Below are 16,635 nucleotides of genomic sequence, written 5' to 3' on the forward strand. Positions count from 1 at the left end.
AACCTCACATGGAAAATTAATGGTAATGCCTTAACAACAAGCTTAGCAAGCCTTAAGTGCAATAGGACATCGACCATTACCTACTGCAACACCTTCAGCGAAAACAATGACTTGTAAACCACGTGAGTGGCTCTGAGATTAATTTTATCTCATTGCTGCAAGAAACACGGGTGTGATACAGATGATTCTCCCTCGCTACACCCAGGAGGCTGCTGTGTTTCTTAACAGGGCTCAAGATGTGTATGCTATAGTACTTGGTCAAATGTTCTTCATGGCCATTTCCTTACAATTCTTGTTTGTTTTATCATAGATTTGCAGGGATCATGGGGACAACAACTGGCCACAAGCATTTCTCCAACTGCCTGTGTTTGTGCTGCAGTGCTTTCTCTGCTGTTAAGCTAAAATGCACTTATAGTAGGGTGGTCTGGAGCTGCTCATCTCCACCATAAACACTCCACAGTCCATACAGGTGCTCACGGCAGCGGGGTTGGAATTTGATGATCTTTAAGGTCCCTTCCAACCCAAATAATTCTTTGACATGAAACACCTAAATTCTCTACAGCTGCAGATTCAAATCCCAGACCTGTCTCGTTTTATAACTTCTTAAAGTGGTAAGAGATGGAGAGCAGTCCCTTGTATATAGACAACCAGATAAAACCCCACCCAAACCCTCTTGCTGGCATGGACTTTTCTCTGGTACCAATCAATGGTGCATGGATACCTGTTAAGCAGTTGTGAACCCTTCCACTTCCTTTCCCCTAGAGACAAGTGCACTTCAATGGGACTGTGTACAGACAATTTGGGGAAGAAGTCAACGATCTAAAATGGAACATGAATCAGTAAATCGTATTGGTACCACAAAATTTCCCATGTTATTTTCTGGAACTTACTATTTGGGTGACAGATGGGGTGGCAAGGCATCAGCCTCCTGAGACACACAGGGGATAAGCAAATGGGGAAATGTTACAAGCCTCCCAAAACCACTGCAAAAATTTTCAGTTTAATGTGAAATGGTGTAGAGGAGACAGCTCAGTGTGTTTCAGAGCTACAGCTGTGAACAACTCCAAACTCCCTGCAAATTACTACTGGACACAGCACAGGATGACTGAGAAACATCGTATTTTCAATCTGACAGTCCTTTCCTAGTGTGATAAGTACTTCAGTTGTATGCCCATGCAGAGAGGACAGCAGAATAAACAATAAATGACAGATCACAGGAATTAATCTTAAGTGTGGTAGTAGTTGGTGTGAGTAAACCCTTGACAAACCAAAAAACTCTCTTGTACAAACATTTACTACAACATGTGGAAAATTTTACCTAGTTTGATGTAGAAAAGGAAGAGAGCAGTTTAGGCTTAGCAAATCATCAAAATGCTGAATTCCTACTAGAACAGCAAGTACTCTTGGAAAAAAGCATCATTCCAATTCAGCTTTCAGAAAGAAATGTCACATAAGAATATCTGAAAAGCAAAACCCACTTGAAACTTCTTGCACCTATGAAGATTTCAGTATTTGGGAGACATTTCCTGGCACTGGCCAAGATGATCAGTTTTGGTCATAAAAAGAGTATAAATGGAACATACAAACATAGAGTAGGAACTGAACCCTTTTGCTGAAGGAGACTGAACACGTGCTATGTCCTACTCAGCCAAAATGAATAGTCCAATCCTGAATCTGAGGCAGAGCCACTCATGGAATGTAGGCAGAGCAATAGGTTATGGACTTTCCATCTGCAAAAAACCCACCCCAAGAACAAGAGTAGAAAAGGAAAATGTAACCTCTGGAGCATTCTCCAGGCCTGAAGGGACTTCTCAGACAGCAGCCTTTAAGCCTGTCTTCACAATGAGAGAAAATAAATCTGTCTAATCCCTGTGCTTCTTCCACACACACTGATTTCGCAGACAATAACCTAAAGAAAGACTTTTCCAAGTGCCAACTACTAAAAGGCGTTTCAGTGCGCAAGCTTTGCAATAAAAACACTTGGCACAAAAAGCTCCCTTTGAGATTATATGCAGATCAAAGCTTGGTCTGTGTATCACAAAAGGGCACATGAAATATGGTGCTGATAAAGAGAAGAATCAAAACAGATTTAGCCCCAGTTATCACAGACTCAGTCCCTCCAGGGGGTCAGCTGTCTGGCTGTGACACAGCACAGCACCCAAAGACGTGTAAATTTAATTTCCTTTTAATAACAGTAACAATAATAAACTCTTAAGAGCCATTCTCTTCCTGCAACCAAGGAGACTGAAGGAAAAAAGATTATGTGACTTCCCAAGCTTACATGGCAACGCACAGCTGAGTCAGGAGGGACGAAAGTCAGTGAGGAAGAACATATGTGTAAGGATAAGCACATCTTCAAGTGAAGGGCTACACTCAGCTCAATCTATACACTCCACTCTAAATAAAGAGAAGCCCTTCACAAAAGTACCCCAGGTAGGAGCCTGTTTGGTTGGACTCAGAAAAAGAGTTTAAAAGGGTACTTCAGCCTCAGCTAAAATCCAAATTAATCCTTACCATTTCCTTTGCTTGATGAAAAAAGTATCCTGCTACTGCCTGTATCTTACCTGGGGAGCATGAGTAGCAAATTCTTAAGAGAGCAGAGGCAAGTGTCCTTGTTGGTGCCTCCTGGGACAGACACACAGGGATGCTCTTGGCTGGCCTGGCACTGTCCTCACCCCAGACCCCTGGAGTCAATTAAGGCAGCAGGACATAGCTTTGCCAGCACAGCAGTCTAATTGTGATGAATGGATCTATGATACTGAGCTAGCTGGATGCTCCAAGAACCTAATTTGTGAAAGAGAACACCACTAAGGTAATAAACTTCTGTCCAGCTCTCATAATTTGTAATAATGTCTGACAAAGACCAGATATGAATTTAGTTATTGTTCATTGTCTTCAGAAGCAAATGCTAAGTTGCTCATGCAGAAGATCCATTTATTAGATATATGAATTTGGAAAGGAACAAAACAAAACTGGAAGGCACATATGGCCAATTTCGTATCTTCACTTCAAAGGCTTTTCAATTTTTTATTGTACCAGGAACAAAAGTAGCTAGTTAAATCCAAAACCCTTGACCAATTACTATTAAGCCCAAGTTATATTTTAAATATGTACTTGCAAATATTGTTTCAGGACAAAGAAAATCCTAAAGGGCAAGGAAACATTTTCATAGAGCTTTGAAAAGACAGATGTGCTACACTAAAGCCGTGATGCTGGGCCTCCCATGAGTCTTGTATTATTTTCTTATTGCTTCTGCATCAGACACAGTCATTGTTTTATCAGAGTGGTTAAAGCAAAGGACTTGCACATCCATACCAAGAAGCAGCAAACCTGACCCTTGATACCAAAGTCAGTGGCTCCACTAGGCCATAAACAGCTCAGCAATGCAATATGCCCAAAATTGCAACTGAATCTATAGGCTGCAGTACATTGCTTTCCCTTGCCACCTCACTGTTTCAATGTGCTGTACAACTAACAATACTTGCCTATAAAGTATTATGACATTCTTTGGGATGGCAGCTGCCCAGTGGCCACTGCTGGGTTCCCAGGGCTGTAACACATACACAGGAGTGTATTCCCCCTTAGCACCCACCTCACCACCTTCTGCAAAACAGTCAGTAGAACAAAATAGCCATAAATATGCCAATGTTGCCTTCTGCTCTCCACTGAAAGCTTTCACACAGCTAAAGTGCACCACCTTTGACCATGTCTTGTGTTTTTTCCTGATAGACTCTGATGACTGTAAGACTCTTAGTGATTAAATCTTGAACTGGAAGGAGTACAATTACAATATTCAGTAATGAGAGAGTTTGTTGCAGCATCACTGAACCTCTCCATATTTTTACTGTGTTCATCTTTGTAGCTTGTGAATGTCTTTTGAGCAGCCTTTACTTTTTACAAGGTTCTTTTGTTCCTTTACACCAACATTTCTCACCTCCTGAAATGCTTTTGATTTACAAGAACAGTACAAGAAATTCCTTCATACAACTCCTCGGAGATATGGAGGTAATTTTTTTTTGCTTTAACTGTCTCAGATCTTAACTGCTTCAGATTCAGCAAGCATTATCAGTCACCCTCTTCTTGCAGCCTGTGATTTGAAAAACTCATCAGTGAAAGGCAGCCGCTGATTCTCTTGATTTGTCATGCAAACCCCATAAAGCAGAGCTTGCAAAGATCAAAAAAACTCTACTCACAGGGGCAATGCTAAAATTTAACCTGCACTGAATAGTCATCAAACAACAACTTTCTTGAACCATAAATCTAGTTGCACAGTGTTACAAACTTTACTGGAAAAGGGGAAAAAGGACAAGGGGGATTTATTTTATATTTCTCTATTTATCTCCCAGATACTCTCACTAATTTAGTAAGACTTTAAAGGGGGTTGAGAGACAGCACATGTACAGAGTAAAAACGGATTCTGTGAATTCACAAACTGTGTATAATCAGTAGGTTTGTTGTGTTCATGAGCCAATTGAAAATTATGCAAAACAGTCGAGAATTTCAGGACACAATTTTTATACCTTTCAAATATAAAAGTGATTTCATAATCAGAAATAAACCAAGGCATAGATGCAAGACATCCTGTGTTACACAATGATAGATTGATTTCAGTGGCACAGTAAAGAACTGGACAACAACCACTCAGCCCCACTCTTCCTCTCTAACAGCTTAATTATCTAGTGGCCAATGTATAATTATACAGCAGCAGCTAAAGGTGACATCCTGAAATCTCTCTTGCACAGACACTGGTTTGGTTATGAGAAACTTGAGTTTATCTTCCATATCACAAACAGCTTTTCAGCCCACCCTTCTCTATTACTACTTTTGCTGAAATTCATCATCATGAGAAATCCTCCTGGTTCCCAGCAGAGACGTCTGAACTGCTGGATATTTTTTTCCAATGCAGAACAGGCCTGAGAGGTTATGGCAGATGTTTCGAAAAGACTAAGGAACAACCTCTGTCCTTACTATAAGATCTCAGATTATTCCATAACTGGAGGTGAACAATTGCAGAGCATTCTAACCGTGTTGAAGGTGCTCAAGGCTGTTGATGGACTTGAGGTATCTGCTCGTTAACAAAAGATGACTCTGGAGTGATGAGTTTTACAGTTGAGAAACAGCATCATGAACTACCTATCCTGGTCATAAAGACCATGACATTTTGTTTTCACTCTTCCTGCAGAAGACAGTAAACCTTTTCCTTTGAGTTACAATTGCACATATAAATAAGCTTCAGACAATCCCATAAATGGGATCATTCATCAATAAATCCTTCATTTGTTCAGGTCCCACAACAGACACTTCACCTTGGATATAAACCATCCATAGCAACATGACAAGTGTGCACAGCACTTGAGCCCGAAGATATGAATAAAATAAAATGTAAAAGGCAAACCTCAAAGAGACTCTAAAAAAGAACAATGAACTTGCAGGTAATTTTTTGCTCAATTTTCTTTTTTTCCACCCCCTGCATTATCCCAAGGTAGGAATTTCTGGAGCTGCACTTAGTAGGTGCTTGGCACATCTTTTTTCAACAGTTCTACATTTCAACTCAGGGAATAGGGAGTATTTGTAACCTCTGCCCTGACACCTTCCAAAAGAGATCCCTAAAGCCCCCATTTGCACATTTTAATGCCCAGAGTTGTTTCCTCCCTCCTCATTTTCATGTAAAGCAGGTTTAATGTTTAGTTTTAGTCTTCTGCTGCTAATTGAAATCTTTAAAAGCAAACTTTGATTAACAGCAAATCTGGCTCAGCTGAGAGCACAGCTCAACTCTGTTTGCTTTTCTCTCTCCTTGCCTTAGTTTTCTATCCTGGCCATGGGTGTCACACAGGGTCTGCCTTTCAGAAAAGCTCTCTGGCAGTGCTACCCTTGCCTTCTACTTAAAAGCATGCAGTAAGGCCTTTCACAGCTTTGATGAATGGATGCTGGCTTGTTTTCTACTACTTATTCCTTTCATTCTCCCACTCCTTTACAACTTTTGTGCACAGCACATCTTCTCCTAATCAAACCTGAACTTACTCATCACTCTCAGCACTGCTCAGCACTGAGCCTTATGCACATACAGGTTACACTCACACGTGCTTTTCACTTTAAAGTTCTTCCAAATTTCTGTATCATCCACAGAAAAGCATTTGGCTAATTAAAGATTGCAGAAGGCTGCATATAAAACCTTTTACAAACCAACTTGGCCTTTTTAAAAGCAAGGACATAATCAAAAAGTTGGATTCAAATCCATATTTTGACTATCTAAAAAGAAAAAAAAAATACTTTGAGCTATGCAGAGCCAGGGCTAGGAGCCATATGTAGTATTTTCAGATACCTAGACTTCTTATTTGCTTTAAATGTCAAGGCACTCCAATTAATTAGTGTTCTCCCTCACCTATGCACAATGCTGCCTTTGAAATCAGCAGGAATGTCGCTGCGGAGCACAATGACGCAGAATTAGGATGGGACCCACAAAGGATTAAGAAGTATTAACAGCAGAGACAGGTAGAATGCAACAATTCAGGGACACGTCAGGCACTGCTGTAATTCCACGATTAGCACTGGGCGCTGGGAGCACAACAGGAGATGCTGTTCCAGCCCCTGGGCTCTGTGACACATGGCTGCCCACATGCTGAGCACACAGTGCATCCACCACAAAGGTCATGGAGTACAATGATCGCATTTAGGAGGACAACTTCTATGCCCAGTTATTTTTATATCAAGCAAAGCTCTACTAATATCTGAAATTTCTTACTTATTCAACCGAAAGATGGGGATAAAAGCAGGTATCTGTATTTGCTAAGTGTTGTTAAATAAGAGCAGCCAGCGAGAGTGATCTTGCCTCCTCCTTCTACAGGACCACTTATGACATAAACTAGGAGGGAAAAAAAAGCTGTTTATTTACCTCTATCAGACTGAACAAAGCTCTTGCTGACTTCCCTGTAAACACAAACATGTTCCTGAGGGCAGAACATCATCCATCAATTTAATTTCCAATAGGTATCTATTACTATCATCCTGCAAACTCCAGGGATAAATTTAAATGTAATCCTTCCTGCAGTTTCCCTCTCCCATTGCCCTGACAGTGAAGGACATCTGTCCCCCTTGCATCTGACCCCAGCAGTAGGAGAGGTTAAACAGCCCAAAATGTAGCACAGGAATTCAGAAACATCCTTGGTACTATTGCTACTACCAGGGCAAACCCAAAATTGCAGAGCAGCCTACCAGATAAAATGCACTGAATAGGAAGGAAAATCACCAGCACACCTGGGGTGTAATGTTTCCCAGCCATCTCCACCAAGGAACAGTGGATTTCAAAGGGGGATGTAACTTTCTGTTCTGGCACCTGCTGAAGGTCCCCCACTGCTCTCCAGGGAGGTTTCAGAGCATCTCAGCTGCCTGTGCTATTATTATGTCAGCACTTCTCTTGCTAAATCCTTTCCCAAGCAGTCTGCAATCCAGTCATTGTAATTCCAGGTGTGCTGAAAATGGGCCTGAAATTTTCCTCTACTGTGTGATGCATTAACCTGTCTTAAAAATGCCAATACTTGCACATAACTCTGTATTTTGGGTGCTCTTCTATAAGACAAAATTGCAGCTGGAAAAAGGAATATGGCTCTGCTGGCGACAGTAGGACCACAACGTGCCATTCACATCCTAACTTATTTATCTGGATCACAAAAGGGTAGTGACTACAGGCAAACCTCCCTCCCCCCCTCAGCATAACTCTGTACTATGACTTTTCTGCCATGGGACAATAGGAGGGATCCTGTGCAGCTCCACTATGTAACAGGATCCATGATGACAAACATGTCGACTTTCAACTTCTTAGCAAAATTCACCCCAAATTCTGGTTAAGCATACCAAACATTTAAATTATACAAAATCAGAAGTGTTGCCATGTAATTTTTACTACAACAGCTCTGCACACAGATACCCATCCCCATATGCAATGGAAGCCAAATGGCAATTGGGAATATGCCAATGTTCATAATATCTATTATTGGGAACTATATAAATCACTGTTGTAACAATGTAATAGTGAGATTCTCCATACCATAATGCAGAATGCACGTAAGCACTACTTCCTTTTCTTAAATCCATCCTGGGGTGCTTGGATTAAACAACAGGAGGCCAGATACAGCCAAATGAGACCATCACTAAACTCACAAAATCTCATTTTCTGCCTCTTTGAAAGCAATCAACTTTTTACCCTTTTCACACTGAAAAAACATAACTACAACAAAATCGCACAAATTATTTCAATTTGGATAAAATGTCTGGAATAGCTTTATTTTATCTTCATGCCAATTCGGGTCAGAAATCTCATGAGGCAGTTCCTGCAGATTCTGACCACAAGAAGGCTGAACTCAGCTCCAGATCAGAGCTTTTCCAGATGAGAGGAATGAGAAAAATTTCAGCCTTCCTCTGTATGCCAAGCGTTAGGAGGGAAGACATAAGGTTCAAACCAAAGCTCTAGATCCCCAAGACTTCACAATGTACAAAATCACACCCAAATTTTGCCTTCTGGGTTCTTTTCTTCCACAGGAACAAAACTACCATAACAGACAGGGCTTTTACAATCCTCATACAGCAAACTGGGCATCTAAAGAATGTAACTCTGTGAGCTTGTGGCTATTAAAAATCCCTGTGGAGCACTCTGAACTACCCAAACTGTCCAGGGCTCAGTTTGGAGGGCCAATAATAAATGAATTACAATAGTCAATAAGGGATGTAATTAAGCCAGTAGTTTCTTCTGACATTTACATTTTGCTAACTGTCAAACGTTACTCATGAAATGTGTTATTGTTTCCCTTTTGAAGTATCAGAAGACTATAAATACCTTGCAAGAGTAAAATGCAGGGTGTTAAGCCCTCTACTCTGCCATATTCTAATTAGACACATTTATTGCATGTAGAACAGTAAATGCCATGTTTTACTGTTCATATTTACAAGCAGAAAGATGGAAACTGTCAAGGAACAGAGAATGACTCCCAGTCAGCCAGAGGGATCTTCTGCAGTCAGAAGCTGAGGACAATGTACAAGAAAGGCCCCAAATGTCACCATTTTCAACTGCACGTGTAAAACCTGACTTTGCTCTTTTTCAGTTATTGCTCTTTATTGTCATTACACAGTATTTTTATCATTGTAGTCCTTAAAAGTCCTCAGCATGGTCCAAGACCCAACATTTCTTAAAAAAATTTCCTATAAATAGGTAATACTGATTAAAAAAACCCTGAATTAAAAAGGAGTTTACACTTTAATTCTAACTTTTGAGAGCTAAGGGCCAGATGCCCCTCAGGAGACCTCTGGGATGCATGACTGCAGTAGCTCCTCCTCATAAACCAACAACTTCGTAGCGTGGGAGTGTTTTAAGGAAAAAACAAGGAGGTACTGCATAAACACATGTAAAGAATTCCTCCAAAGTACAATAGGCAAGATGGGAAGAGACCTGGAGGCAATTATTAGGAAAACTGAATAAATGAATGACAAATGACGGACTGATTCCTTCAAAGCTGGTAAGAGTAAAGGCAGCCATGAAGAGCCTGGACAAAGCAGTTCAGCAAAGGGCTGATAAAACAGAGAAGGCAGATGCAGCATAGGAATGCAAAGGGAAGTGTGACATGATCAAAAGAATAAGCTGAGGCAGCGATCTTGGCAGTCATGATGGATTTCAAAAATAAAAGCCAAATTTATCAAGAACAAAGAAAAGGATAACAATTGAGACATGAGGTGAAGAGAGGCAGGACTGGGTTTTTAACTGTAAACATGACAGTAAATGCTGTATTTCGGACCAGGTAAGGAAAACTCTGCAAGATCTGGAGTTACCCTGGATTTAAAAATCAAAAACAACACCGAGTCAAAAAGGCTGGTGAAGTTACAGGGCTGAATAATAAATGATGCTGATATTTTCCTCAACTCTCTGAAAAGGAGGTCAGAGAGAGACCTTTGGGAGTCAGGTTTAGCCACATTAAGCTTGAGCTGTTGGCTAAACATGTAAAGAGAGGGCTGGAGAGAGAGATCAAGATCTGAACAGAAGACAGAGCTGGCATCGTTTGTTTTGACACAACAACCAAATTTATAGTTGCAAATGAAATAATTCTGATAAAAAGCACAGCAGGAAGAAAAAGAGATCAAGGACAGAGAACACCCAGGAAATCCCAGATGAAAACTGCAGGAGAGAAACTAGGGACACAGGGGTTAAATCCAGAGACAAGAGTCATGGAGGCCAGGTGGAGGACTTTATGCAAAATCAGCTGATCAGGTAAGATGCTCTCAAAGTACTGCACCTGAGATGAGCCATGAAGAGGCCAGCAGGAAGTTTAGGGCGTTTGGGAAGTTTCCAAGACAAAAACCACCTCTGGGAGCCCCAGGCAGAGACTAACAGCAGTCTCCTGGCCAGTACCACACTGTGGCAAACACAAAATTCAGTGAACTAATCACACCATCTCTCCTGCTCACTGCAGAGCAAGTAGAGAGCAGAAGGAATTAATTCCGTCTTTTATTTCTATTTTTAAGTATTCAGAGATGCTCAGTGATAGAGACTTGACAGTTTGACATTTCATCTGCTCCAGCACATGTGCTTCAAGGAATAACTACAGATCCATAATCGTACCTCGATTTCTGGTCACAGATGCCAAAACCAACAGATTTCCAGTAAAGTCAAGAAGTACCTTTGGTACATTTTAAATGAGGTATCTTCTGCCAAAACTGAGAATTTTAATCTTGTTAAAATTTTCTTTCAGCCAAGTTTAGCTGTCCTGTTAGCAATCTATCAGCATAATTAACACCATCATTCACATCAAATAGAGAAGAGCAGCAAACCCAGGGGTTATCAGCATAAACCTCTTGGAACATGCTGGAAGCTTTATAGAAAGAACTTTGAGAAATCTGTGCGCTAAAAGGTCAAGAGAGCTCAAAAGTTCAGGAAGATGGGCAAGATGCTGGCATCCAAAACACTGGTACCAGTGCCACAACATTATCTCAATAGAAGAGAATGACACGACCTGAGGACAAACAGACTTAAGACTTAAAGCAGAAACATAATCACCAGTTCTATGGCCATCATGAAAAGGAAAATTTACTTTTTTGTATGAAATGCTACAGGTAAGGTCTAGTCCCCCTTCCATGGAACAAGGAGGTGCTATTCACTGAGAAACGCCATCTCAGGTAGGTAAACCTCAAAAATAATAAAATAAAATCCTCATCAAAGATAACGAAGGTTGGAGTAACAGGTAGGTAACAGTAACAGATAGTCAACATGGAATACATGTATTTATACATACAGTTTTCCTTTCTGGATTTCATACTAACAGCCTGAAGAAAATGTTTACAAATTAAATTCATAAAACCTGAGTAACACACTGCAATACTTCTCCATAATACTGTAACCCCATTAGATATTTTTTTCCTAGAAATTTTACAATCCCACAGGTTGTGCCCTGCATTTGTTAAAGATATGAGTTAATATCTCTGAAAGACAAGCCAGTCCCTCTAAAGTGCAGAACAGACAATGCAAATGAAACTCACTTTTAGGGTGCTACACAAGACAAAATAGGAAAAAAACTGGTGAGATGACTGTCATCTTCATCAACTGGGTTACAATCCATCTGTTCAGGGTATTTGCCATAAATAAACAAAATACTGACAACAATCTATCATGCTTTTTGGACAATGGAAGAATCTAGATAAATAAGCTACAACAATACCTCATACAGAGCTACATATTATGGCATATTCTGGTAATTTGCATATCCATGATTTATTTAAAATTTTACTTTAACAGAAATAACACTTTAAAGCCAAATATTAATTTTTTGCGTTTATCTTATTTCTTTCTCACAATGTCTGAGTTTTCCATTAAAGTCAACTAGAAATAAAAAGAGTTTAAAAGCACAGCTCACTGCATGAATGTAGAAGAAAATGTTTTCCCGAGCATTTTATAGAATTTAATTATTAGTTTCAAATAAATTTTTTGGAAAGTAACCTACAGTAAACAAAGATTTATTGTCACATAAATAAACAATGAGACAATTACAGGCTCTTCATGGAGCCCATATTAGTCACGCACATCTAATGAAGCATTACTAAGCTATCACAGGGAGATGGCCTGATGTGTGTGATTAACAAAATAACACTCATAAATAGCTAACCAACAACGATGGGCCTTTAAAAATTTTGCATAGCCTTCTATATGCAGAGTTATGGCTTTTGTTGCTTTCTAAAGAAATCACCAACCACTAAGTTCCACCCTGAAACGGAGAATATTAAATAACATAATGCAATTATTTGCATTTTTGCCTTCAACGTGCTTTTGAAAATATAAAAGAACTCTCATGAAATATGACTAACGAAGAATATACTGCAGCATGAGATATAACCAAGATGGATACGACAGAATAAATGATGAAAAATTATTTTCATATAATATGCAGCCATGAAATCTCTCAAGTGGCAATGGGTAGAGAAAGCATGGGTTTAGCAATAATTATGGTAGATTTTTTATGTTAAAAAAACAGATAGATGTATTTCCCTTCTGTGAGGTATATATTTGGCAAACATTCTGGAGAAAGCAATTGGAATGGATGGATCCATGGCATGGAATGATGGAATACAAGAAAGGACTGTTATTATTTCTATTGCAGTGCTGTAGAGGAACTATATTGTATTGCATCTACAGTGTAAACTCACAGCAAATCCTTCTTGCATTTTTCTTGGTGAGATAAACTCTTTCCAAATGATATTCCACCTTCACCCTAGTCTCCTTCATGGATAAATTTACTCAAAGGGCAGAATTCCTGATGGCTGGAATAATAGCATTATTAAAATCAATATTTTTTGATGAATATTAGATCTGGAACATATTAAAGAGAGCTATAAAGTACAGGGGGAAAAAACCCTGCTTATCATTTTCAGTAGTAACCCAACTACAGCCTTTCATCTGTAACGAATTATGGAGTAATTCCCCTAAATCATCTGTATGAAGTCAGCTATGACACTGCCAATTTTAAAAAAAATTTGCTAGTTTTGAGCTACAAATTGATTTTTTTATTGTGATAAATTAAAATCCAATGGCAGCCTACAAGACATTCAACATACAGAAGCCCACATTTTTTCAGAATATTTTTTTTCTCTTTTCTATCACACCAGACTGCCACTGTGGCGGACGTGATAGCAATGGCCAATGGTAAAAGTTAAGAAAGGACATTCTGAAGAGGTAAATAATCTTTAAAAATAAACAATAAATGAGCTCTGTGGCCCAAAATATCCTTTTGGGAATTCCAAAATGATGGAAATACAACTAAGGGAGAACGCAAAGGTGGGGGCAGAGTGGGCTGTTAAAGGAGTAGAAAGCAAATGCAGGATTATCTGGCTGTTCCCTATTAAGGGCTATTTTTTTCCCTATTGTATGAATGTAAACATTAGTCTCCAAACTTTATAAACTCCAAAGTTTAACATAGATATCAGAAGATCAGTGTGAGAGAAACATAACCTTCTTGCCACCCCTTTTGCTTCCTTCCCATCAAAAGATCCAGGCCAAGAAATTGTACATTCCCAGTTTTGCCAGCTTGTGGGATTTTTCTAAATCAAGGATGGGATTGTCAGTGTTCTGCGTCACCTAATTTTGCCTTCTAGGAGGCTCCTCATCATAGCAGTGATGCAGCTTTCTTTGGGGTCATTTTAGCACAAAGACATTGAGGTGAGACTACACAGATGGTCTCATTTACTGCTCTGCCAGCTGACATCTCAGCATTCCACCAGAATGAGCCATAGCTGTATGGATGAGACATGGTGCATCACGCCTAAATATTTGTCTCTTGTGCTGTGGGAAGAATGTTGTCTCAGCAGTGCTCCAAGAGCCTGGAGACTCTGCCAGGATCTGTCCATTAATTTGCATATTTCAGATGTTGAGATTCCCAATAGGAATGGGAATGAGATGACAACTCGTGGCAAAGCAGAGACAGGCTGGATGAGACAGTCTATAATGGGACGAGAGTGTGAAACTTTGGGACATGGAGAGACCCAAGCCATGGAAAAAGCCAAAGGGATGGTGGCTCTGAAAAACCAGCAGAGGATTTCATGCACTCCTGCTTCAAAACCTTGTCATGGAAAGCATGATTCTCCTGCTTTTGAAACACGTAAAAACTGATGTCAAAAGCTCCCCACAGCCCTTTGTCACAGTCCTGTTCCAAGAAGGACAACTCAATATTCCTGTCCATCACTCCAGCAGTTCAGGGGCAGACATTTGGAAGGTGGATTTAGAGGTTTCATTCTAAGCCTCAGTGAGTGAGTGACAGGTTTACTATAAGGATGATATAGATGTGTCAGATTTAGAGTACACGGTGTCAGAGTTATGAAATGAAGGAGACTGTTCCCATGTCCCCACCTCACCAGCTGCAGACAGGAGAGCGTGCAGGATGCTGCAGGAAAGACAACTGGAATAAAGCACACCTTTGTTTCTAAAACACATTCCCTTTTCCCTCTTTATTCTATGCAGAGAAATCCAATGTTTGAGAAACATTCAAAGGCAAGGGCAAAAGGACTAGTCTTTCTCTTTCTTCTTTTTTATTTTTCCAAGAAAAGGCTTTAGTCTTAGGAAAGTAACTGTGGCCTGAGTGCAATTTTCACTGACAGTCCTAATTCTAACATTTTCTATTTGCTGTAACCCCAGCAATGTTCTCTGCAACACTGCTTTTGTATGAATACTTTACACAGGCTGTACACAACACATCCCAAATGAGCTTTTCATTACTAACTACTCGTATTACATATCAGTGAGCTCAACGACATTGATTTTCTAATAATATAAATTAACTGGCAAAGATAATTTCATCTATCATCAGTAGGGTTTTATTTCTGGCATCATGTTAAATAGTTAATCTTCCAAAAGATTAAATCAAGAGCTTTTTAAAATTCAAGGCAGAGCTTCAACTGCTGTAAAAATCTTCTTAATTATGATTAAAACAGTTTGTGTGTTGTTGCTTTATATCTAAGTAGTATAATGTTTTGCTTAGGTTTCTCCTTTTGGAGCAATTTAAAAAATCAAACAGGGTATTGCTATGGCAAAAACTGTGTAAGACATGGAAATCTCTGCAACTTCCTCAACCAGATGTTACCAGGGAAGGTGCTGCTTGGCAGCTTTACACGGCAACCTCAAACTTTCCAGTGCCTTTTGCCTCCCATTCCATACAATATATAATTTTTCTACCACTGACAACACATGAGCTCCGATTCTGATGCTTACTGGGTTCCTCACTGAAGACTGGCGTTGCTGTTAATAGGATATATCACACTATGGTGACTACATACAGCTGCATTCGTGTGGAATTATGGATCTGACAGAAATTCTTATGACTACCCTGGGACATCTTGAGAACAATCCCAGCTAAGTGCATGTTGCTCCCCAGCCCACACTGCCCTTCCTTTTCCCTCTCTATCTCTCAGGGGGGGAGATCAGCTTCACTCTTCTGGAGTTGCCCGCAGTTCCCTGTTCCAGTTTGTTTTCATCCCCTCAGCCTACTCGGACACAAGGAGCCCAGTCCAAGGCAATTCTCACCTCTAATCCTAATCCCTTGTCATGAGACCCTCAAAAGTCACCTGACCTGTACTGCTGAGGAGTCTTAAGCAGCATCCAGAGGATGGGGTGCAGCTGGACCCAGGATGGATGAGAAAACCTGTATGGGCACAGATACCAGTGTGACCCATGGACTCCTGCAGTCTTCTGCAAATACTGGGCTGGCATTTCAAAGACACGATTTTTTTATCTGCTGAAGGAAAACAAATCCCTTTTTGCCACTTCTGGACTCAGAGCTGTGAGCATAAGGAGAATCTGTGTACTCCAGTAAGTGGTTCAGCAGCAATATCCAGGACATGGCTTTATAATAAACCATGTCTCCATGCTACACTCTACAAGTCATGTAATGACTGGCTCTGACAGGTGATAACCCTTTATCAAGCTTCTCAGATGCTTCACGTGTGTTTACACTGGTGAGATATCACAGTCCAGTCAGGAAATGCTTCTAAAGAAACATCCATGAAAAGATTCAATTCTGCTCCATCCACTGATCATTTTACTTACCCCTGTCTTTTCATCAAAGATTTTGATTCCCCCAAAGGAAACTGTCAAGAAGACTTTTTGTTTATGCTCTCCTTTCGAACGAGCCGCAGCAACAATTCCCTATGGAAAAAAAGAACAGTTTGGCTGGTTTCATGACTCTTTCAGGTGCCACAGCAGAGCACAGATTTGCTTGTGGACTATTCCCCACTTTTCTGGGAAAACTTCAAGGCTTTCTAGGAACAGTCCTCCTCTTACTTCTGGCTTCTTCTCTTTTTTCAAGGTATCAGATCTCTTTATGCTACCAAGAGAGCATTTCAAATGCGCTCCCACCTCCAACCACCGCACTAGCTAATCCTCCATGAAATTTGTTTTCATGGAAGCTGAAGGTCATCTCTAGCACACTTTTCCCAGCTATAACCTGCTCTGTTTTCTTTTCTTTTTTTTTTTTTTTCTTTTTAAAGGAAAAAACCCAACAAGGAGCAGAGGAAAGAAAATGCAAACAAACTTCAGTTTTCTTCATGGGCACATTTATTTGGAATAAGCAAACTGAGCTTTTTATAGAAGAAAAACATTCTTCTCAAAATATAACT

General features: G+C 40.0%; 1 protein-coding gene across 18 annotated transcripts in view; it reads right to left on the minus strand.

The window, feature by feature from the left end:
* The window catches only part of DAB1 (DAB adaptor protein 1), a 435,450-nt gene that overhangs the window by 42,930 nt on the left and 375,885 nt on the right, over positions 1-16,635 (minus strand). For all 18 annotated transcript variants that reach the window (XR_004358564.1, XM_032696501.1, XM_032696507.1 and 15 more), the window contains one exon: positions 16,067-16,165. Coding sequence is in view for 17 of the 18 variants with exons in the window: in XM_032696501.1 (XP_032552392.1) it covers positions 16,067-16,165 (99 nt within the window). In the remaining variant the exon portion in view is untranslated. The remainder of the gene's footprint in view (positions 1-16,066; positions 16,166-16,635) is intronic.

This window comes from Chiroxiphia lanceolata, chromosome 9 (genome assembly GCF_009829145.1).
Source record: "Chiroxiphia lanceolata isolate bChiLan1 chromosome 9, bChiLan1.pri, whole genome shotgun sequence".
Taxonomy (NCBI): Eukaryota; Metazoa; Chordata; class Aves; order Passeriformes; family Pipridae; genus Chiroxiphia; species Chiroxiphia lanceolata.